Below are 25,703 nucleotides of genomic sequence, written 5' to 3' on the forward strand. Positions count from 1 at the left end.
AAGTTATTAAAGGGGTTTTCCGTTCCTACTTGTCTAGCCTGCATCAACGCCTTTAGTGTAAGCTGCATGATTAATCATTAAAAGTTCGGAATCTTAACAACAGACAACAAAACTTAAAAATGATGGTGATTTGTATGTTTATTAATCCCAAGAGTTTTGGTCTTCAGTCTTTGGAGCTATGATGTTACGAACAGTCATTTGCTCAAAAGTGAAATTTATATTGTATTGTGTTAATTACCAATTACATAACCAATAGATAGCCTTTAAAAATATGCCACTGAATAATTCTTTAAAAATGATCCATCTGGCAGTGCAACATGAAGTTTTATGATTGAATCACTGAATCATTAATTGAAAATGAGACTAAAAATAAATATGGGTTGTTCAAATGATAATGTTCTACATTTAGCATCATCGGCAACAGTAGTAGTAAAAGTGAATTTTTCACAGAACTCCTTATTTCGCAATTTATTTTTATTCAGCTGATTATTTCTTCATTTGGGAAAAAAAAAAGCAAATTAAATTTGTCTCCCCCCCTTTTGGCTGATGCGAAAAATGGTCCGATCTGTGACTAAAAAAAACATAATGTGATCTGAACCACGAGATTTATGATCCGTTAACCACTAACCACTTGTGAAATTAAAAACTCATCACCAGATCTGAATTTAAATGAGGGGTGCATTCGTCTTATGTGGATTACTCAGTTGACTGGATTTGATTATTGACAATCCAGGATAGTTTCATTCTTCATAACTCATCCAGAAGTTGTTGTCATCGATCAGGTTTGAGCTTGTTTACCTGTTTCTGAGCAGGCTTATTTCACATAAACAGAACTAGATTGTTTCATTTAAAGGTGATTTTTAAAGTATGTACCAGCAACTGGTATTTTTAAAGTGATTTAAGTTAGAGAAAACAACAAAGTTCATTTTTATAAGTGTTTTAATCAACCCTCCAAATTAAAGGTACAAAAACTGTCATGGGGTGCTAGTAAGTAAGTAATATGCATTTATTTAGCACATATGGGGGGTGATGGGAAAAGGCTGTTGGGGTGGTACCTTATCATAGAGTTTTAAGTGCAGGCTTGATAGGGTTACCTTTTAAGTGTATTCCTATACAGTTACAAATTATTACTTTAAAAACGTATTCAGTAACTTAAGAAAGCAATATAGAAAAGTAATGTTTTTAGATTACTTAGGTTTTTTTAAGTCTCATATATAAAGTCAAGGATGTAACTTTAAAAAATTACAGTTACTAGTTTTTGTATGCAGATTTGTAACGCCATTACATGCATTCCGTTTCCCCCCAAAATTTAGAGTGGATTTTCTTTTAGACTAATCAAGTTTTTTAATCCTCTGGTATAACTGGTTATTCAAATTAACTTTGCACCAAAAAACATTTTGATATTTCAATCAATCAATCAAGCCTTTATTTATTTATTATTTGAGAAGTGGTCTGCATTTTCAACGCAATTTTATACTTATTCCTTTACACACAGAAAAATCAGGGAGAATTTTGCCATGTCTGTCAAATTTTACTAAAGCTGGGCCAGTACATTTTTAAAGTATGCGTTTGTACCAAAAATGTCCATATTGGTATCTTAAAAGCATATATTAGTATTAAAAGTATAAATATTAGTTATAAAAAATGTTGTTAAAAAATTATTTTTGTCAAGCTAAATAAATAGCTAAATACTACACACTTGACTCACAAAGTGTAAAGCTTGTATTGACCTTAATCTGCAATGTGAAAGTGCTCTCGTGTTTGTGATTGTTTTAAAACGTATAATTCATTTTCCTGAGACAAATGACTAGGAATAATAAACAACAGAAAGCAATCAAACTACTTGCTTGACAAACAAGTGGGTTTATGACGATACATAAAAAAATAATATAATGATAAAATATCAGTTTGCCACACGAAGCAGAATAACAAGCTGTTTTTAACATCTCAATATCAATGAAAGTGAATAAGACCTGAAATCTAGAGCAAAAACAATTCCAATGGCTTCATCTGCTTGTTTGTGAACTATTTTAAATAACTAAATTAACCATATTACACATATAAGGGGACCAAAATAAGCTCCATAAATAAATAAAGGGTTTATTTAGACTATGCAGACCAGTTATGAAAGTGAAACTGGAATTGCTGTTGACTAATTTAAGCAGTTGAGATTCAACTGATTCTTTCTTGAGATTTGATACACTTTCACATTTTAAAACAGCAAAATGACACACTACATGGAAGGTAGGGACTCTCTAAAGAAGTGTGTATAGTACGCATTGTTTATTAGACATGGAAACCACTAACCAAGTTTCAAATTAAAAAATGATATGAATAATTTCCTAATAAAGCATAATTTGCATCACTTGAATTGAGAATAAAATAATCACTTATTGGGAAATAGACTCAAAGGATCAATACTAAAAATTAAAAGTTCAACCAGGGAAAGCACTCCCTTACTGGAGTTAACTTACTGCAAATAGAGGTTCTCTTGAGTGTGGCGTGAGCTTTCTTTGCAGTTTCTGGCTTCCATGGATCATTTTGTTTTGGAAGAAGTCTTCTTTTGGGTCTGCATAACAGAATCACTTCAGTTATTAAAGCAATTATAATGAAAGTAATGGAATAAAGTCTTTAAATATAGGAGAGGAAAGTTTCACTAATCATAATTAAAAGTGAGTCATTACAGTGACTCTTAATATTCATACATTTGGAAGTTTATTCTGGTGCAGAAACCACTTTAAGACCTCACCTGATATTTACCACAAGTGGATCCTCATGTTCCTCATTTCTGTATGGAAACAAAAGCAGAAAATAAAGATATCATTAGCTCAAGTGCACATAATATTTATAAATAAAACCTTAATCATATCTATAAATAAAGATGTTCAATAATTAAAAAGGGCTATTACATTCATAAGTGACTAGAATGAAATGTCATTTATCATCTGAAATGTGCCTTGTCAGATTGATAAATGCTGTTTATAGCGAAATGCACTATAATTTGTTTAGTTTTTCATTCCCTTTTTGTTTTAAATGTCACTAAATTGCAGAGTGAGGGATCTAAACCACACATTTAGAATATTTCTCACCATTTTATTTATGTCTTTAAATAACCAATTTTGTCAATATTTCCATTAATTCAGAATAAAAATACAAAGTGTGACATATCATACAGTCATACTGGAGTGATATAAACACAATGAGTCTCTCTTTTTAAATTCCCTGATGTTAAATTAGGATCCAAATACCTCCCATTTTGAGTCCCCGAGACGTAGCAGTGTGGAGTGTGGTTTCCCCGCCCACTGAATTAATTGACAGCGGTGTATTAATTAATGTCTACGTAGTAACTCGTATAACCATATCAACAGGACGTACGCAAAGCAACTAAAAAAAAAAAAATCAAACGTATTGAATAATCATTGGGAAAGTTCTTACTGTAGTATTTCTCACAAAGGTTACGCTTCCTACATGTCTATCACTATGCTGTTTATCTGACGCAGCCGGAGACAGAAACACATGGGAACAGTGGGCGGGGAGAACAAGCAAAGGCACAGGCAACAAAAAATAGCTACATTGTGTTCAGAGCTAAAAATTCCAATATTCTAAAAAGGTATAATAAATAATGGGATGGGTGTTTTGAGCTTAAACTTTAGAGACACATTCTGGAGACACAAAAGACTTATTTTAAATCTTGAAAAAAGGTGTAAAATAGGTGCTCTTCAAAACTTAAAGCCCTTATGATTTATTTTTCAGACTTATACAGGGCTAAACGCCAAGTCTTTTTTCTAATTGCCTGGTTAGGGGTAAATGTAAAATATTGTTATTTGCCACACCAAAAAACAAAATCTAATTTTAGTTATTTCTTATGCCACATGTTTTAAACAATGAGCCAAAACAAGCAAACTCTAGTTGCATACACACGTGTTTTCAATGAAACATTGTAAAAAAATTACAAGTTTTAAAAACTATAATGAACTAAGGCCCAATCGCAATTCTACCCCTTAGCCCTTCCCCTAACGACTTGTTTTGCGCGTTCACGTGAAGTGATAGGGTGTCCCGATTTTCTTTAGCTTGAAGGTGTAGGGCTAAGGGGAAGGGGTAGATACCTCTTCGAACGAAGATTTAGGACCACACTCGAAACCAAGAGGTAAGAAAATGACCTAGAATACACCAGCCACAACGGCAGCATAGCTGCACCCAAAAGTCAGGAGATCCACAAATGAGTATTTTTAGTCAATATTACTAATTTCTACAATAAACAAGCATAGGTTTTAAAACATTCATAACAGAGTTTGTGTTTTTTGTACTTGTACAAAAAAAAAAAAAAAAAAAAAAAAAAAAAAAACAAGCTCTAAAATAAAAACTGCTATCTATAATCAATAATAATAACTCTTGTATAGCAGTCCCACAACATTCTGACAGTGGAATACCCTGTCAGAAAAGTATAGTGGCTGAGAATGAGCTTTTTACACTGCCTGTTATACTGTTGTTTTTTTGTGTTTATATAGATAAATATAGCCTTGGTGTAAATGCACAGTAAGGTTGCAATCTAACTGCCCCAATATATCATTATGATTATATCATTATCTTCATTGATTTCCTGAAAATAAATCTTAAAAAATAACACGACTGGAATAACTCAGCAGTCGCGATTGTCTGATCTAATATAAAGCAAGAGATTGCGATGACATATGATGATGTGTCCAGGTGCTGTAGTACTGTCCTATTTCTTAAGAGTAAATTTTGAAGCCATTCCCCTTTACACTGTTTCAAGGGCCAAGGGAAAGGGGAATTGGGTAGGGGTACAAAAATAGAATTAGGATTGGGCCTAAATGTCTGACCAGGTCAGTTTGCATAGCAGGCTATAAATACATGGAGAACTTTTAAACAAATGTATTTATAAAGGTAGATAATTAAACAATAGTGGTAAATACAGTTAATAATAAATAAAGTTTTTGTTAAAAGTTTTATTCAGATACATGGTTGGTGATGGTGGATGTTGTCCCAATTAAATAGCTTTACATAGACAAATGAAAATGAAAATCTGTTCAAGTCCGACAACACAATAGTTCAGTAAATGAAAGAATTAAGGACTAAAATTTGTTTTTTAAATTTAAGACAGTTGAAGACAACATGAACACCCTACAAAATTTTAAGAAAAGTACCAGATAAAAAAAAACTACAATATGACTATAATGTGATTTTTGCTGTTCAAAATATTTCTTTTAACAACATTGAGATTTTTAGACATATAATAAACTTAAAGCAGGTGTTGATGATATATGTAAATTATGCATTACGGTGCTCTAGAAACAGTGCAATCCAAGTAACCAAGGGTCTTGAGCATATAGCACATCTGACATTTTTGTACATATCATACTCAAAGCTGATACTTTGTATGAATTAAACTTAGTTTTGTATGATTTGCTCTGAGAGAAACGTTAAAGTATTCAAAATATGTGCAAGTATTGGTTTCTGCGTTTTTCATATTGTTGCTGATATGCCAATAGCTTTAAATGAATCCAATATCAGCCAATGAATATCTGCATCCTTATTTTTGTACTCTTCAAGATGTACTGTTGACTCCCCCCACCCCCAGAAAAGACGGTTATCACAATCAACTGCGGTTAAAGATTTAGTAGATGAGATGACTTTACTCTGATTCTGATTTGTCTGACTGTAGGCTGGGTGGTGTCTCTTCAGTTTCCTCCAGTTCAGATCTCTCATGACGAGCTTGAACAACTTTTGATGCTGCCTAAACAAACACACACAAAAAATATGATTCACTTAACCATGCTTCTAGTAATACAAAACAAAAAACAAACAAATAGCAGCAACATGACTGTATGTTCAGTGCTGCTCAACATCTCGGCTTCTCTTAGGTGGATACTGAGAATTGAAGGTAAAGCTAATTGCCGCATTTTAATACCCCCAGAAAAAAAAAAACACAACTCAAAGACATCATTAGGCAGATTCCCAGTATGTACTGTAACTACACTGAAACCACAGTCAATGAAGCCCATTAGCGATGTGAGCGTCTTTACCACGATGTAGCAAAACAAGTTTATCATGAAGTATATCAGAATTTTTATATGTAAAATAAATGGGCCTCATACTTCGAGTAAGAAAACGGAGGCATATTGCTGGTTGAAAGCTTCAAGGAATGTGTCGATGGTCTCCATTAGCTTATCAAAACTGAAGTTCATCAGGATCTGATCATATGCATCCTTCTTGTTCACAATGGTGGCAAGCTTTCGTTGTAGCTTCTGTTAAGATGGGGACAAAATATAGGTTAATGCCGCATCATTCGGGCCCTATGAAATCAGTTGTACCCCTGTCATTTAAATAAATCCAGTTAAAAAAAAAATATATATATTAATAAATAAATAGGTAGAACATTAGGTTTCTATCGTTCATTCTGCTAAACTTAAAAAAAAATGCTGTTAAATTTAATATTTTTCCTGATTTCAATAAATTGGACATGCTTTTTTTGATTACTTGAATTTATTATTTACTATTAAAATAGAGCCCAGAAAAATGAACACACATTTTATAGGGCCATACTATTTTTGTTTAATTTGATCAAAAACACATTTTATTCCATTTTAATTTGTCTGGATTATTTAAATTGTTAGATTTGATTTTACTCAACTGAAATCATGACACTTACACAATTTAACAATTTAATTACTAATAATTATCCTCAATAAAACCCCTATTTAATTTTGTTACATTTAAACTGTGTGATTATTCTTTTTAGATTTTAAATATTTTTAAATCATTGTACTATGAGATTAACATTCTACTGTACAACAATAAGTTTAATTTTGTGAGGTTGTCATGAAGACATTTAATTTTGTGTATACTATTAAAATGTCAGATTCCCAAAAAATTAAAACACATTTGTAGGGCCCTACTATTTTTGTTTAATTTATTTTAAAAAAATTCTATTTTAAATTATGTGGACCATTATTATTAAATTAAATTAGACTAATTAACTGAAATTATTACATTTTATAAATTTTACATTTTAATAGTTCACCTCATTAAATAAAACCATTATTTGGGTTTCTGCAGGTTTCTTCAAGTCAAATTTAAGACCCTTTTAAGACTTACACAGAGCCAAACATTAAAGGTTTTTTCTAATGAGCCAGCTACTTCTGTAAATTGTTTTTGTATTAATGTAAGATTGTTTAAGGGGACTTAATGCTTCTTTCCCTAATTAGGGAATTTATTTAGCAGAATTTGCAGTAAAAATGTGTAACAGCTGTTCTCTCTGCAATAAATAACTTAAATATAAAAAAAGTTGAGATTAATTATTAGTGATTGGGCTTGATAGGGTAGCTTTACCTGGACATAGGAAAATTAAGACCCGTTTAAAATGATTTAATACCTACAACTCAATATTTCAGTGAATGGAAAGACTTAAAAACTTTGAATTGACAATTCAATTCAATTTGAATTGAATTTAAGATTTAGATTTTGAAATTTAAGACGTTTTTAGAGTTAAGACCTCACGGATACCGATTATACTCTTGTTCAAATTAAAACACCAACAAAACCGTGTGATTATTGTTTTAAATTATAAAAACTTATACAATTTAACATTTTACAATTTTCTTTTTGTATTAATTAATCTCAATAAAGTCCACCACTTAATATTTAAATTTTAATATTTTTCGACATATACAGTTAAAGTCAGAATTATTAGCCCCACTTTGATTATTTTTTTCTTCTTTAAATATTTCCCAAATAATGTGAAACAGAGCAAGGACATTTTCACAGTATGTCAGATTATATATATATTTTTTATTTCAGCAAGAATAAAATTAATTAAAAAAAACTTGAAAATAAGAAAATAAAATAAAAAAAGGTCAAAATTACTAGCCCCTTTAGCTATATTTTTTTTCTCGATAAGTCTACAGAACAAACCATCATTACACAATAACGTGCCTAATTACCCAAACCTGCCTTGTTAACCAAGTTAAGCCTTTAAATGTCACTTTAAGCTGTATAAAAGTGTCTTGAAAAATATATAGTCAAATATTATTCACTATCATCATGACAGACAAAATAAATCAGTTATTAGAAATGAGTTATTAAAAAAATATTGTTTAGAGCGGTGTTGAAAAAATATTCACCGTTAAACAGACATTAAGGAAAAAAAATAAACAGGGGAGCTAATAATTCTGACTTAAACTGTATATTCTACTGTACAACAAAATGCCTATGTAACAATTTAATGGTTAATTTTGCGAGGTTGTCATGAAGACGTCTGATTGTGTGTCTACTTGACATAACGACAGTTTCTCTCAAATTAAAACAGTAAAAATCATCATGAAGTAAACTCCCAGAGCAGCAGATGAAGTTCATCAGACCATAAAAACACCACAAGCAGAATATGTGCTTGAGAATGCATAGAATTAATGAAACTGCACTATATATTGACAGACTTATTTCTTTGCATTTTATTACTCAGTCTGATTAAGTGTACAGCAGTACTTTTGATTTATTTATCCAGAACAAATTGACAAATTCTGCGACATTAACAGTAAATTTCATCTTTATGACTGGATTCATCGATTCTGTCTGAGTTTTCTGCATTAAATAAATCACAGGGTTCTACGATGCTTGAAAAAAGTATTTTAAACGGTGACGTGAAATACCCACCTCTGGTACATCTGTCTGTTCTTCCAGCCACTGCAAGGTTTCTTTGCCCAATTTGTCATATCCTTTCTTGACACACACAGCGACACTCTTGGACATACAAGGAAAGCAGTTTCTTGACTTTACCTCATTTAAATTCTACACAAGTGAATCATCCATCACTCTCAAACAAATACCTGAACCATCAGTAGCGTCTGGATCTTTCCATGTAAAGTAGGATCAGAAAAGTCCTTTAATGACTCCCAAACTGGGACAGCTGACATCAAGGGGGTGATTCGAGCAACGTGATCATAACGGACATCTGAAATCCACAACGCAACTCACAATAAGCTTCTGCCCTGATGGGTCACCTGACAACAGGCTTTTGTTGGTATAAAATTTTCTTGTTGTGACTAGTTGCTGAAGCTTTTATCATATATCTGTATTTCATCATATATTGAGTTAAGCTGTGGAAAGATTACTTTAAGAGGTATACTAACAAAAATACTTTGTGTATTGCTTTACATGTTTGGAATTAAATTGACAACTGAATTGCAGAAGGATGATATAGTACAACATGTAACACTTTACAATAAATTCTCATTAGTAAACATTAATTAATGCAATAACATCAACATTTTGAAAAAGCCATAGTAAATTTATGTTAATTAATAAAATAATACAACTGTATTATATTAGCTATTAATAATAAAACCCACGAATTATGGCTGTTTTAATGCATTATTACCCAAAGAACCCATATCTGCTAAGATTAATACATGTTTTTGTACTTTTTATTGCACTGACTAAATGAATAGTAATAATAATAATACATTTTATTTATAATGCACTTTTCTTAGACTCAAAATGCTACAAGGCAAAATACCAACATGTTAATAAATGGCACGTTAAAAAAGGCCTATATAAATAAATCACAGAACCTTCAATGTTGTGGGGCAGATTAATGTGAATGTGTTCATATTTTATAACTATTAAGTCTTCAAGCATATGGTGCTGTGATTAACTATTACTGCAAATACAACAATCTGAATTCTAAAAAGGGAAGGTTTAAAAGTTTAAATAATAAATTCTTATTTATTAATTATTTACTGTATTTCAAAGTGCCTACAATATCAATATTGCACATTGTTCATTATCACAATATTTTGAATATTGTTATATGTTTACCTGATTGTTCAAATGTGATTTGATTTGAATAAAACAAACTGATGTAACTGCTGTTATTGCGCTTCTTTGCAATTACTGAATAAATGTACTATATATCAATTCATAATATTCAGTGTGTTTGTTTCAGTTTCACTTTAAAGTCATTAAGTCTTTATGGTAATAATACATGTAATTTATAGTAAATGCAACCGTTATCTTGTTTTTGTTTTGATTAGTTACATTTTAACAATATGTTATGGTGTGATGGTAATCGAAGTAGAAGAGCTTTAAACGTTTATTTATGTATAGAAGTAGAACTAGTTTAAGTTTACTTACTAAATTAAATTTCTTTGTGTGAATATGTTAAAGTTATATACTAATAAATTATATACTTATTATAATATACATTTATATTATTATAGTGTGTGTTACACTTAAACTCGGTTTTTATTACTGTTTCAGCTGCTTTAGACAAAAAAGTATTAACAAACATAATACACATTTTAAAAATCCTGGACCTTGGTAAATACTGAACTAAAATAAAATGTATAATTCTTGTATATAATATTGCAAATTACAGCAAGGATCAGTAGTGTGCTTCCAAAGAAAAAAAAAAACTTTATTTTCCGACACATAGCCTGTGTTATTTTCTTTTGTGTTGACATGAACTTACCCAGATTTTCCCCGTCCATCACTCTGGCTAGGAAGCAACAGACGGTTCTCTGAGAGGAATGTGATTCGAGCTCATCCACTAAACCTAAACACAACAAAATAAAAAACAAAACATGACAGGGGTGTCACACCAAGCGGAAGTCAAAATGTAAGCAAAGTTACCGCTTGATGTTTAACTTCACATCAAAACAGGTTAGCATGTAAACTCATTACCTTCAAATAACTTCAGTTCTTTCCGAAACTCCACCGAAGACCTTTCTCTGAAAAGCCGACATAATGTTGCAAAATAATAGTCAATAATCCATGACTGAACAACGTTATTAACTTCTTGTGAAGTTGTTTTATCACTAGTACTCGTAATCTCATGTGACTCCGACTCCATCTTCAGGTTTATGATTATGAAACCACAACCGAACGTTCCCGCCATCTGTTTGTTTATTATAAACCGTGGGCACGGCGCCGTCTAAAGGCGCGGAGGACACAACTCCTATCGCACAGAAAGTAACGTTGCTTGCTTGATAATATTAGCACATTATTGTGCAGTACCTGTAAGGTTAACACTAAGGTGAATTTTATACTTAATTTCAATATTTTCTCCGAGTAGTCTTACTGTCCTACTAACGTCCAACATGAGAAAAAACAACTTCATTTGGTGTGAAAAGTAGCACTCACCTTTGTAAGTAACTTAGCTTATCATGTTAGCAAAGTATGTTGGATTTTGTGCTGTGGTTTGTTTTAGTTTAAAATTGCATTTCCTGGTTGATAAAGGTACTGAAATCGGTATGATATGATCAACATTAAATGATAGTAATGTTAGCCTACTAGTCAAATATTTTTGAAAGACTTTTTCTGCTCCTATTAGTTTGTCAATTTGACAATAAATAAACAAATAAATATGTAAATAGATATATTTTATTCTATGTGAGTATATAAAAACACAGTCCTTCTGAAATCATTCTAATAATGTGCAGCATTACTGTTTACAACATTGATTTCCTTCATGTTTTTGTGGAAAGCATGATAGCCTACATTTTATTTTTCAAGATTCTTTATTATTAGAATGTTCTAATACCATCATTTAGTTAAAAAAATATTTAGCTATAAATGTCCCTGCTGTATTTTGTATGTTTGATGCCTTTGATAAAACTAAACTAAACAAACAAACAAACAAACAAACAAATAAACAAACTATTCAAAATTGAGAATAAAGGGAAATGTTTCTGGAGCAGCAAATCAGATACAAAAACTTTCCGGAAGATCACGTGACACTGAAGACTAGAGTAATTCTTTTGAAATTGAGCTTTAATGTGAGTGTTTTTAACCAAATTTATGAACATAGGTGGGACGAGCTATTTTCATCTAATTAAAGTCCAATATTTAAGCTGCTTTTAGGATCAGTTGAAGATATTTGATAGTGCTGATTGGAAATTTGGGTAAAAGGGTATTTTAGTAGTTGAACAAAACAAGAGCGTGAGTGAGAACTAGCATGCTTTAGGGCAATTCTACATTACCGTGTAGTTCTAACTGTAGTCTGTAAAGTTCAGTGGATTATCAATCACATTTGTAAGGCTCCTGGCAAAGAAGGCCTTCATTGGACTCCCAAATGCCCCCTGGAACTGCCATCTGCTCTGGGAGCATGTTCATGATATGTGTGTATTTTATTGGCTTAAATGCAAGCACGAATTCCAGGTATGGGTCACCAAACCTGGCCACGTCACTTTCACTTCACTTTTCAATTTCCAAGCAGTTTTGTCATGGTAGGTTTGAGTCTAAGATGTTTGTCTTTCATCCAGCTAGAAATGCCCATCAAACAGATAGGTGAGCAGCTATCTTCAGGGCCCAGGTTTTCAAAAGTAATCCATTTTGGATTACGGATTGGATCACATCGTGGAAATGGCTTTTTCAAAAGTAACAGAGTAATTCTGAATTAAGATCAGACCATGTAATCCAGTCTTATGTTTGATTTGGCTCAAACCTGCCCTCTGGATTTTTCAAAACTTTGAACTTAGATTGGGATATATTTGATCCAAAAAACAGGATTATCCAGATGCCATCAGAAAAGTGGATTTAGTTGGGATTTTCTTGAAGCAAATAAAATAAAACGTTTTATTTTTTAAGTGAGTGATCAATAACTTAATGGTAACTGATGATATATAAATTCCTTAATATTTAAAGCCTATATGAAGCATGTCACATGTAATGTAACAACAAAATATGATCAAAGCAGTATTGTATTAGAACAAACTAAAAATGTAAAGTGTTTGTTGATTGCAGTGTTTCTGTTTCTCAACATTAAAATAAACAATGGCTGTTTGCCGTCATTTCCCAGTGTTGGGTTGCAGCTGGAAGGGCATCCGCTGCGTAAAACATATGTTGGATAAGTTTGTGGTTCATTCCACTGTTGCGACCCCAGAGTAATAAAGGGACTAAGCCGAAAAAGAAATGAATAAATGAATGAATGTTTGTGGCCACTGGTATTTTGCGTACCTGTTGTTCTTTGCTAAACCAGTAGGCTACACTGTTTGTTCCATTTAAGCATTTGTTAAACAGGATTTGGATCACATTGATCTAACCCAATGTTCCTTTAAAAACCATAAAAGTAAGATAAATCAGTTAATTCTGGATAGCCAAACATGGAATTTCCAAATCTTAACCAATTTGATCCAGATTAATGTTTTTGAAAAACTGGGCCCTGATCATCTGGTTGAAATGAGAGGCAAATTTGAGGGTCATCAGCATAGCAGCGGTGTGAAGAGGCATGATCTTGAAAGAGAGTTTGTATTGATGCCATGTAGAGAAGAGTAGTGGTCCAAGAACTGAGTCTAAGGCACCTCAGTAGCAAAATGTTGCTACTTAGACACTTCATCCCTCCAAGATATCCAGACTTGAAACACTGGAGTGTAGTACATGAGGTGCCCTTTGTATTGAGGGTCGACAGGAAAATCTATGGATCTAGGCCAGTCTTTAATATACTCAGTTAAAATACTTGGGTTAAAAATACCCCAACATATAACCCAACTATTGGTTATTATAGCACCTTCCCAACTGTGGGTTATTTTAACCCAATGTATTGTTTTTTTTTTTTTAATTGTAATTAAAACAAAACAGTGTAAGTGTAATTTAACAGTTTAAGTGTAATTATTTTCCAATCTGGTATTACTATTGATACTATTACTAGTACTATAAATGTTATAATTATGGTTGTGTAAATAAATAACATACAGTTTAAAAAAATATTGAAAATACTTTATATCTTTTGCATTTTAAGTACCAGACACTTTTAAAATGATTTTTTATCAATTTAATATAGATTGGCTATGAGTGCTGGTGAAATGGACATAAAACACATGACACAGAGGTAATTTGATTAAACAATATTGTTAGAGCTTAAATAAACTTTATAATGCAAAAACTTCATGTACACACAAAAATACTGCTTTTTGACCCAGTTAAATCTGTTGACTGTTAAAATTCAACATTTTTAACCCAACTGGTTGAGTTATTGAATAAATAACCCACTGAAGGTTAAAAATAACTTTGAGTTATTAATAAATAACACAATAAAGGTTAAAAAAAAAAACCCGACAAAACACCAAATATTTTTAACTCAGCCATTGGTTTAAATAGATAACTCAACATTTTTTAGAGTGTAAGCCTAAATGACCATAAACAGGGCAGCCTCTTAAAATAGTAGAGGGTGCGGCAGAGTTTTCTTATTTTATCCAGGTTTTGTTCTGCACCATTAGATTAATAATTTAAGGGCTTGTATTAGATGTACTGAAGTTTGCTTTGTTACCGCAGACTAACAATTCCAGACACCAATGAAGAAGGAAAATAGTGTATTAGTGCAGGCAAAATGCAAAGGATTGGGCTGCCTGTATTGTGTTGGGGTTCCTGCTTGTAAAGATTTAATAGGTCATAAAAACTGAAACAGTAGAGAACAAGTTGTCCTTGCTCAGTGGATTTGAACAGGTAGAGTCGTAGGTCTTTACACTCGTCGGTCTTCACACAGGGGTTGCGGTATAACAGCAATTTAATACCTGTCTGTTACGCTGTAATTGAATTCAGCAGGACATGCTTTACTGTTTAACACAACAAAGGACCAAGCAAGTGCACACAACTGATAAGCCACAACACAAAGTTTGTGACTTGCTCAGGGACAAATAAATTATCACATTATTACCGTTTTTTGCTGTATTGTAATCAAATTAATGCCTAAATTGTATCTACAAATAAAATATTAAGCTCTTTTTATGGATCTTTTTATGTCTGTATCTGTTCCTTGTGCAAATAAATCAGTCTATAATTAATGCATATCTTTAATCTGGCATTATGAATATTTTTAGGTAAAGAACTCAACATGTGCAAAACACATAGGTCTCAAACTTTATTCCTGGAGGGCCACAGCTCTGCAGATTATAGCTGCAACCACCTCTAAATCACACCTGCTTAGTCGTTTTCAACACCTTGATTAGTTTGATCAGCTGTGTTGGATAAGGATTGGAGCAAAACTGTGCAGTTCTGTGGCCCTCCAGGAAATGAGTTTAAGACTTATGGCATAACATGTTGAATGACATGTGGCCTCCTATTATATACAAATTCTAATTAAGGGGTTTTAAGTCTTTTAGATAGCATGGACCCCCAAAGATGATAGAAATATTATACAGTTTATTTGCAGTGTTTCTCAACCACGTTTCTGGAGGATCACCAGCTCCGCACATTTTTCATGTCTTCTTAACCAAACACACCTGATTTAGATCATCAGCTCATTAACGGGGACTGAAAAACCTGTAATGGGTGTGACAGACAATTGACATGCAGTGTTGGTTGCCTTCCTGGAACGTGGTTGAGAAACACTGGTTTATTGTATAAAGACCCAAATTTATATCGTAAAAAAAAAAAAAAAAAAAAAAATATATATATATATATATATATATAAAATTTATATAAAAATATATATGTGTGTGTATATATATATATATATATATATATATATATATATATATATATATATATATATATATATATATATATATATATATATATATATATATACACACACATATATATTTTTATATAAATTTTATATATAAATTTTATATATATATATATATATATATATATATATATATATATATATATAAAATTTATATAAAAATATATATGTGTATATATATATATATATATATATATATATATATATATATATATATATATATATATATATATATATACATAGTGTCTAATACAGCTTTTTTGTACTATTATAATATTTTGTATTATTATATTGTATTATTTTTTGTATTTATTTATTTAATTACCTAATTTGTATTTATTCATATATATTGGTTGTAAATTATTTTAATAAATAAATATTTAGTTAATAATTTTACTTCCTTTTTTCATAATGTTTTATTGTTTTTTTTATTTGTTTTTTAGTTTAAATAAATTATTCAAAATTTTTTTTGTACTTTTGCATTTTTGTTCTCTAAACTTCTTTGGTTACTACGTTTACTTGTAAGTATTTATACTTGATTGATTTTTATTTTTATTTTTATTTTCCTATTCTTATTAAAAAAAAAACAGTCAGTGTAGCAAATAAACCAACACTAGGTGTCACAATTGTTCAATCTTAAAGATGGAATTTACGCATAAAAATATTAAAAAACAAAGCAGAAATGCTTACTGTGGATTTCACTCTTATAAATAATGATTCCATTTCATTTTATATTAATATATTAATTTATATTTAAATTAATTTATATTATATTAATCTAACTTATATTAATATTTAATTTATATTTCAATTTATACATTTAAATAAAGGCCTGTTCAATGCAACTCCACAGTAATAGTGTTTAGAACATGCATGCTTTTTAAAAATATATATTTATTTGTTTTTAAAAATGACACCAGTAAATAGTGTCTGATATTTCTACACTTTGACCCCTTTCTTCCCTAAAACTTCTAATTTAGTAAGAAATTATATACAATAATGAATTATTGTAAATATTAATATGGTAACAAGCTAGCTTGTCATGTCGCTATTTTCTATACATTTTGAAAGGACAAAATTTTTAAACAAGATTTTATGATTGATTATACTGCATGTCATTCATATAAACATGCTTATTTTTGTCTCTGCATACTACAGAAAATACACCAAAGAGTAAGGACAGAGACATTTTGAAGGTATGTTATTATTTAAAAGTTCGATTTTTGAAATGTTATCACAATTTACACGACTGCTTTTATAAATACATAAAAGTGCATTTATTTCTGTGATAGCAAAGCTAATATTTAAGCCCAGTCTTGCATGATCAAATCACTGAAATGTGCTTTTGATTAAGTAATGTTTTAATATTGTTAAGGTGTTGTTTGTGAAGAACAGAAAATGCTTGAATAAAGACAGGAGATGGAAAGTGCAGAACACAAGTGAGTTATTTACACATTTATTTGTTATCCTGCATATGCTAGTAGACTTCACATGGACAATGCGGTTTATTTTACAGAGATGTTGACATACATGTACCATGACAAAGTGTTTTGTGATCACATAATTTGTACAGACTACTACATGCATTCAAAGATGCTGATATGTGCAGAAACAGTCTGCAGCTTAAAGGTGTCTACGGACATTGAAATACAAGATAACATCATTTAAACAAACGGAAAACAGAAAATAGGCAGAAGATGTGAGAGGAAGAAATACAATGTAGCCATTACGCATGGAGGAACAGGCTATGACACATGGTTGACACATTCATATTCAGAAACCTCGCTTTCAAACAGAAAAAAACAAAACCACACACTTGCCATGACGATATATAAGAAATGATCATGTGATGAAAAACATGCTTGTTCACAGTCCATCAGCTGTTAGAGTTCATTTTACCATTTAGACATGAGCACAGTCACACAGACCCAAATCCCTATAGTCATATGATGATATGCTACAGATAAATAAGCAGTTGTTTGCCTGGTTTTGGAGAAGAAAGAGTTTAACAGTACTGACTCTGAGCCCCCCACATTTGCCTTCATCATTAATTTGTGCAGCATTTAAAACTCTAATCTCAAAAACTGCCACAATGCACATGAAAGTCAGTTGACGGGTAAAAACAATGTACCGGCATACAAGCAGAAATGTTTAAGCAACATCTTATGAGCTGTTCAGATGTTCAGGGCTCTGAAATTAAATTTCTGAGAATTTGCAAGCACTTACACACGATGTGAGTCAGCATTTCATCTTGCTAGTGATTATGGATGGGATTGTTCATCCAAAAATAAATGTCTGTCATCGTTTATGCACCAACATGTTTTTATATTTTTTATTTTGTGAAACAAAGGAAGATATTTTGGTTCAGCAGCTTATATTAAGAGTCAGCGGAGTCCAAAATATCTTCTATTTCAGCCTGGGGTTGATTAAGTAACAGAATTTTTATATCTTTATTAACTATTAAAAAATAGGCTCATTTTACAACTTTCCTAGAATTAAACATTCATTTATTCATTTTCTTTTTTGCTTAGTCCCTTTATTAATCTGGGGTTGCTACAGTGGAATGAATCGCCAACTTATCCAGCATAAGTTTTATGCAACGGATGCCCTTTCAGCTGCAACCCATCACTGGGAAACATCCATACTCTCATTCACACACATACACTACAGACAGTTTATCTTACCCAATTCACCTAAACAACATGTCTTTGGACTATGGGGGAAACCCATGCTAACACGGGAGAACATGCAAACTCCACACAGAAATGCCAACTGACCCAGCTGAGGCTCAAACCGGTGACTTTCTTGCTGTAAGGCAATCTTGCTACCAACTGTGCAACCGTGATGCCCTAGTGTTAAACAGTTGAGTTTTATGTATTTTTTTAGATGCCAATTTAGTTAATCCAATTCACCTGTACTGCATGTCTTTAAACTGTGGGGGAAACCGGAGCACATGGAGGATATTCATGCAAACACATGGAGAACATGCAAACTCCACACAGAATGCCAACTGGCCCAGCTGAAACTCAAATCAGTGAACTTCTTGCTGTGAGGTGACAGTGCTAACCACTGACCCACTGTGCTACGCCACAAAAATAAAACTGACCATATTAATTTTTCTTTCTCATGGGATTTTTAACCTTTATGAGTTTCTTTGTTCTGTTGAACACCAAATAAGATATTTTGAAGAATGCTGGTAGCTGGGACCCATCGACTTCCATAGTAAGAATAAAGGATGAGCAAATGATGGCAGAAATTTCTTTTGTGGGTGAACTATCCTATTAAATTATTATTATTGTTGCTCTGTATATGGAACGTAGGAAATTGTAGCAGCTTTAACAGACTGTAAAAATTTTGTGTTTGAAAAAAAAAATCAATTTGTTTACCTTAACAGAAGTGCCTATAGGCAGTGCTAGCCAGGCACAAAATTGGTTACAAATTCTTATTCATCGACGAATGTTTAATAATTATATACAGTATCACCATATAATATTTGGACACATAAAATGTGTGAAAATTGCATTTGATACAAAATATCACACCAAGTAGCATTTGCAGAATGCTTTTCTACAATCTCTTTTTTCCTTTAACATTTGACAACCAGAAAGTGTCCAAAAAGATCAGTCCTAATTGTGAAACTTTTGCTTCAAAAGTGTGCTTGTGCTATAAATAAACACCACTTCATTTGATACTTTGAAAGAAAAAAAAAAATCATACATTTTGTCCAAATATTTTTGGGGCCACTATAAATACATATACATACATATATACATATATACATATATATATATATATATATATATATATATATATATATATATATATATATATATATATATATATATATATATATATATATATATATATGCACACACACACACATATATATATACATATATACACATGTGTATGTATATATATATATATATATATATATATATATATATATATATATATATATATATGTGTGTGTGTGTGTGTGTGTGTGTGTGTGTATATATATGTATATATATATATATATATATATATATATATATATATATATATATATATATATATATATATATATATATATATATATATATATGTGTGTGTGTATTTATATGTATATGTATATATATGAGACATATAAGACGACCATCCTGTGTGAATGCATGAGATGGGCCATTATTCAACAGTCTATCAAAACCGAAACATGCATGTGACGACATTCTTTTCAAAACAACAACAAAAGAAACGAGATGATGCTTTCTTTTAATGAAGAAAACGTAGACATCTACCATATTAGAAGATTAGTGTCGTAGAAAACCTGAGAACTTAATATTACGCATATCTATTAATTAAAGACCTGATTTTTTCCCCCTATAAAAGTATAATTTTCTGTACAGTGCTATATGAACAAAACCAACTGATTTGTAGCCTTCTCATAAATGTTTATGAACAGGCACATGTCATTTCAACCACAACATGGCAGGAAATTGTGGCCGTGCAGAATTTTAGATTAGAAAAAATAGAACCACTGTCAGCATTAATTAAAAACAAAACACCCATTATGAGCCCATTACATCATTTCATGGATTTGTTTTTTATCTTTCAAATGAATCTGTTTTTGTAGACATGTATTAAAAAGTCCCCCCTATAGCCCGATTTGTCATAAGAATCTTACAGTGTTTGAAGAGTAAAACTGGAGTGATTCTGACAGCCACACAATAGTTTTTTTTTTTTTTTTGTAAAACGTCAAATCTTTTTTGAGTGATAACACTGATATTTCAAATATTAAAGATATATCTTCTGAAAAATACAATTGAAGTCTCTGCCTGTACACTTACAAATCCATTAGACTGTAAATAAAGTGCCACAATTCTTGGCCTGCATAGATTGCAGTATGCTGTATTGCACTTTCCACCATAGCGTAACCATGAGAGCCAGCTGAAGCCTTGAGTTCCTCCTCCTCCTCCTCCTCCTCCTCGTCTTCATTCCACCTATTCAGATTGTGTGATTTCTCCAAACACAATGTACATTTTGAACAATCAGCTTACCACCATGCCAAAGCAAGAAATATACATAGACTTTCAGCAGTCTTGGAATAAAGGCAACATAAAATGAATATTCTTTCAGGTGACAGAAACAAAAAATGGAGGCCAAATGATAAAACAGCTCAAAACAAAAACAGATATTCTAGAATGCTTCTAAAACCAGACAAATGTTATGTTTCTGTTAAGAAAAGACTCAAAGGTTCAGGTATCTGATGATGCAGGTATGGTGAAATGTAAAGAATAATGAACCAACTCGTGAAGTAGATGAAAACTGTAGTTGCATTTACACTACTGTACTCTTGTCAAAAAAAAAAAAAAAGCTAAACTAAAAAAGGTTTTGTGTGTAAAGATGTTAAATTTGTTCCTTTTTACTGTATATATCATTAGTGAGAGGACTGTTTTTTAAATTTTAAAAGGGAAATGTGAACAACATTTGTAGGTTTTAATGACTAGAACCACTAATTTGATAATTGAGTCACTTAGGGTTGGGTGATGTCGAACAATTTGGCATTGTACAATGTCTAACATGATGCATCGCGATGAATAATGGCATCGTCGTCATAGGCGCAGTGAATTAATCATTTATGAATAATTAATTGATTCATAACAAATTATTTGTAGCCTACCATTTCAACTACCTGACCTGCATGATCTTTGTTTTACCCATAACCAAATCATAAATAAATAAAGTTACACACAAATCACCACCTGTCAATCACTTTTTCCGTGGGACTCTGGCATGAAAATGTGATCTGTGTCGGGTTTTTGCTAAAATTTTTAAGTACAAGCGTGAAAGCTAAAGATTGAAGCAGTGTACTGATGCTGTGATACGTTACCTAATAGATTTAAAAGACCAAAGAGTCGTAAGATAGAGACAAGATTAATTAAATATCACGTTTAACAACTAGAGTGAGACGCGATCCATCAGTACATCCTTGATAAACTGTCCAGCTTGCACTGCTCTTTGGGGTTTTGAGCTCAAAGCACCCGCTGACTGCTTGGAGCTCAGACGAGCCTGTGACAGTAGTTTCCATCCACCTATTTTTAGCGCATAAAAATTATTTGTAGCGCATTTATATGCGCATAAAACCGATTGGAAATGCCAAGATATGCATACATTTTGAAAATGCACATAAAAAAACATAATAAACTACGATGGAAACACTTTTACCGAACAAATTCAAGTATGCACACTGAAAAAAGTGTTGCATGCAGAACTGTTGCAAACAATTTGTTTGTGTTGAATTTAAACAAACAAATTAAGTTTAGTAATGTTCAACTTAATTTGTTTGTTTAAATTCAGCCGAAATAAATTGTTTACCACCTCTTAACATAAAGAAATTGAGTAAATCCAAGGAATCATCTTTGAATAATTTTTTTCAGTGCACATTACAAAAAGGCCATGAGATTTTGTTATAAGAGATCCTGTGATGATAAAAATGTGTGCGAATGGACAAACCAATTGGCTGAGCACATTGTAAAACATCTGAAATGTTTTGGTCATTCTAAAATGCCTTAACCATTTAAGTATTAGTGTTATTATTTTATTAATGACCTCCAGAATTAAGAGTGTCTGTGCTCTGCGTATCACGCCTTCAAACACCACCACAAATTCAATGCGTGTCAGGATTGCCTTCTGAGGCGCAAGTCATTTATTAAATGATGAATAGATTCACGCAGCTTCTCTTTTCGCAGCAAATTATGTTTTTCAGGAAGTGACAATTTTGTTTGCTTTGACTAGTAGGATGTAAACGCTGCTTTATTCACAAACCTTTAATGCGACAAATCCAGTTTTGCACTTATTAATTTGCAGTTTTGGATGGAAACATAGCTAGTGTGTGTCTGTGTGTGTGTGTATTTATGGTCACATGATGTGTGTTTTCAGTGGTATAGTGTGGACGGAGGGCTGTTCAGAAATGCTAGATTAAATGCCAGTGTGGATGTGGATTGTTTTAATTCCAAAATGTCATTTTAAAACTAAGACGTATTAGTATAAACAGGGCGAAGTGTGTCTTTTTACGTGAGCGAGTTTGCGATGGGGAGAAGGATCACGATGCCAGCTTAGCATCGTAATATATATCGTTATCGTTGATGGATGATGGCATTGTCTATCGACCCAACCCTAGAATTACTTTAACACCATATGTAGTCTGAATTCTTATAATTTGACTTTTTGCTGTGCTATTGTATATTTGAGTATGTAAATATAAATTAAGACATATATACTGTAACTGTGGTATCAATGTGTTTGTAAATGAACTTAAATGCAGGTAATACATTTTTTTTTTACTTCTAAGTTTATCTAGGCATCGATATTACGATACATAATAGTCAATATATAAATTGCATTTACAGCTACTGTATGCTTTCTCATAGCTATTCTCATTTGGCAACTAAAGGTGTCTGCAATTCTGAAATCCCAAAAAGGTGGTGCAATCAATCTGGTCATTAAATAAATGTTTTGATGCTGTTAATTGAAGTGCCAAACCAAAAATGTAGAAAAGAAATAAAACAAAACCCCCAAATAAATATGTGACATTATAGACCGTTTCTAAATCTTAACACAAAACACATCTGCATTAAGTACACATTGCATTTCTACAGAAAGTCATGATATGTTTCAATACGTCGCTACTTTGCAGCTCACTTTCACAGTCTTTGATGAAAATTCCCTCTTTAAAACGGAAAAGAAAAGGCAAACAGAAACCCTTTTGACATCTACTATGCCCTCTGTGGCTATGTGCATTGTCATTGCTGTAGTCTTTATATTTACCGTGGAGTGCTCTCAGCAAACTAAGCACCGTAAAACAGCTTTGTTAATATGCATGCTCCTGTAAATCTGTCCCTCTACGGTTCTGACTGTCTCTATAAAATCATAAAACAAGTGAAAAGGTAAAATATACAGGTAGGTCAACAATGTCCTCATTGTTGAGTAGATACATTCTAACAAGCTTCTCGTTTGCACCCGCATCCTCTAGGTCTCGTCTGCAAGAACTGCAGTCTCATTTGCGCTTATTGATAATGACACAATTACAAGGGACTCTTCATGCCATGCAAAAATATCTTTCAGACCACATCTGCATGCCCTTTTCTCCTCCAATGCACTTCATTCTGTTCGATCGTCAGGCCGCAGTCACATACTGGTTTTGCAAGATGGCGAGTGATTACCATCCCCTGGCATTAGATGGATCTCCGGTGTAAACGTGTGGTTCTCTACCTTGTGTTGACTTTGGTTAGAGTCTGGCTTTTCCTCGCTGTTACCACCGATTATATTCTGCGAGCAGTTCTGTGCTGCTAGTTTGGGCGAGGAGATGGCTGCGGAAGCTACTTCCATTTGGTTTTGTTCATCGAGATACTCCTGTTCCTCAAGATTCCCCAAAAGCAGCACTGTCTCCCCAGGATGGCATCTGCCAGGTAGCTTCTTCGGAGATAGAACCAAGCCTTCCATTGAGTTACCACCCACCGTCTCTGAATCTGAGCAGAGAGGAGAGCACTCTCCCTCTGGGGAGTCATCTTCCAGTAGACTGTTGTTGATGTCTTGTGGAGATGAAGTGTTTGGTGGTGTCAGAGGAGCATCCTCTGGCGTTTCTATGAAGTTGACTTTGAGGCCTTTAGCTTTGATTGGATTTGTGCCACGAATGGAGCTTCTGATGTTCTCCACAAACTCATTGAGGTCATCAGTGTCTCGATTGACAATGCCAGAGTTTTCCTCAGGACTTAAGTCTGAGGGTGTCAGCTGACCAAGGTGAAGCTGCGGAGAAACCTTTGGTAGCCTTTGCTGAAACTGCTCTGCTGTATGAGAAGGGGTGGTTGCTTTCTCACCCTGTCCAAATTCAGCAGTGCAGCTTGCAAAGCTATCAACACTTGATATGCTTCTGACATCCGTGATGGTTCTTTCCTTGGGTTGCTGTTTGACGGCTGTCGGGACTTCCTTCATCTCCAACTCTACCTCATGTTTGGACACCACCGCAGGTTGTGTGCTGTTGCTTGTGCTGAGATCTGAGAAGGACTGTGTCTTTGTCATCTGGTTGTACATTTCCTCCAGATTCTGAGCATTGAGATGCTGTGGACTCGGCATGTGGACATATTCCTGAGACCCGCTGTTGGGAAACTTTTTGTCAAAGGATCTGAGGCTGGTGTCTGAGGATGTGCGCTGTGGAATTCCCCACCGACTCGGAGAAAGGTGGTTGTCTGTTAGACGTTTGTCATCACTTTTTTCTACAGTGACGTCCATTAGCTCCATACTTCGTGCAAAGGCATCTTTCAGGTTCATTGAGACGATGCTGCCATTTCTCTTTGCTCGTTCTAAGGCCTCTCTCCTCTTGATGGCTTTCTCCTGTCGTTTCTGCTCCTTGTAGAATTCGGAGAAGTTATTCACAATAATAGGGATGGGTAAGGCAATAACCAGCACTCCAGCAATGCAGCAAAGTCCACCGACTATTTTACCAAGCAGAGTCTGAGGGTATATATCTCCATAGCCTACTGTCGTCATGGTGATAGTAGCCCACCAAAATGAAGCTGGGATGCTTGTAAATTTGGTTGCATCCTCATCCTTTTCTGCAAAAAAGACCAAACTTGAGAATATCATAATTCCCATGGCTAAGAACAATATGAGTAAGCCCAGCTCATTATAGCTGCGTCTGAGGGTGAATCCTAGAGACTGTAGTCCTGTTGAATGTCTTGCCAACTTCAGAATCCTCAGTATTCTCATGATGCGGAATATCTGCACCACCCGCCTCACGTTTTGGAACTGCAGCACACTTTTGTTTGACTCAGTGAGAAAAATTGTGACATAGTAGGGTAGTATAGCTAACAAGTCAATGACATTTAGTGGCCCTTTGAAGAATTTCCACTTATTTGGTGAGGACAGGAAGCGCAGGAGATACTCCATTGTAAACCATGCGATACACACGGCTTCAACGTGAGCGAGTTGAGGATTGTCATTGGCTTGACCGAATTCATCTGTCACTTGGAGTTCGGGCAACGTGTTCAGGGACAGTGCAACTGTTGAAAGAACGATGAACAGAATGGATATGATGGCCAGTATCTGCAAGAGAGAGAGAGAAAAAAAGCAGTTTGAGTCATACAAGAAATTGTGTTCTAACATTCTTGGAAGTAAAATACATTATACACTATACAAAGAAATCCATCTGTTTCACTCCCCTGAGACCTTGGTTTGTCTTCAG

The 25,703-nt window shown here is 33.0% G+C and overlaps 3 protein-coding genes across 9 annotated transcripts in view; 1 reads left to right on the top strand and 2 right to left on the bottom strand.

Annotated features, from left to right (window-relative positions):
• The window catches only part of terf1 (telomeric repeat binding factor (NIMA-interacting) 1), a 12,294-nt gene extending 1,397 nt beyond the window's left edge, over nucleotides 1-10,897 (bottom strand). Inside the window, exons 1-8 of one of the 2 annotated variants that reach the window (XM_087309349.1) lie at nucleotides 10,699-10,897; nucleotides 10,487-10,570; nucleotides 8,844-8,968; nucleotides 8,671-8,736; nucleotides 6,117-6,266; nucleotides 5,658-5,755; nucleotides 2,750-2,788; nucleotides 2,475-2,569 (exon numbers count right to left, since the gene is read on the bottom strand). In XM_087309349.1, the coding sequence (XP_087165475.1) occupies nucleotides 2,475-2,569; nucleotides 2,750-2,788; nucleotides 5,658-5,755; nucleotides 6,117-6,266; nucleotides 8,671-8,736; nucleotides 8,844-8,968; nucleotides 10,487-10,570; nucleotides 10,699-10,867 (826 nt within the window). In that variant the 5' untranslated portion in view covers nucleotides 10,868-10,897. Of the gene's footprint in view, nucleotides 1-2,474; nucleotides 2,570-2,749; nucleotides 2,789-5,657; nucleotides 5,756-6,116; nucleotides 6,267-8,670; nucleotides 8,758-8,843; nucleotides 8,969-10,486; nucleotides 10,571-10,698 lie in introns of both variants that reach the window. The other variant, XM_087309348.1, reaches the window with a different exon arrangement.
• A 56-nt stretch (nucleotides 10,898-10,953) lies between these two features.
• The window catches only part of trpa1b (transient receptor potential cation channel, subfamily A, member 1b), a 347,938-nt gene continuing 333,188 nt past the window's right edge, over nucleotides 10,954-25,703 (top strand). For all 6 annotated transcript variants that reach the window (XR_015524386.1, XR_015524387.1, XM_087308524.1 and 3 more), the window contains exons 1-3: nucleotides 10,954-11,161; nucleotides 16,640-16,677; nucleotides 16,857-16,920. The gene's annotated coding sequence lies outside the window, so the exon portion shown is untranslated. The remainder of the gene's footprint in view (nucleotides 11,162-16,639; nucleotides 16,678-16,856; nucleotides 16,921-25,703) is intronic.
• Nucleotides 22,478-25,703, bottom strand: part of kcnb2b (potassium voltage-gated channel subfamily B member 2b) — a 199,766-nt gene continuing 196,540 nt past the window's right edge. Inside the window, exon 3 of the mRNA XM_087309340.1 lies at nucleotides 22,478-25,564. Coding sequence (XP_087165466.1) covers nucleotides 23,651-25,564 — 1,914 coding nt within the window. The 3' untranslated portion in view covers nucleotides 22,478-23,650. The remainder of the gene's footprint in view (nucleotides 25,565-25,703) is intronic.

Source organism: Danio rerio, chromosome 24, assembly GCF_052040795.2.
Source record: "Danio rerio strain M-AB ecotype USA chromosome 24, GRCz13ab, whole genome shotgun sequence".
In the NCBI taxonomy this organism is placed as follows: Eukaryota; Metazoa; Chordata; class Actinopteri; order Cypriniformes; family Danionidae; genus Danio; species Danio rerio.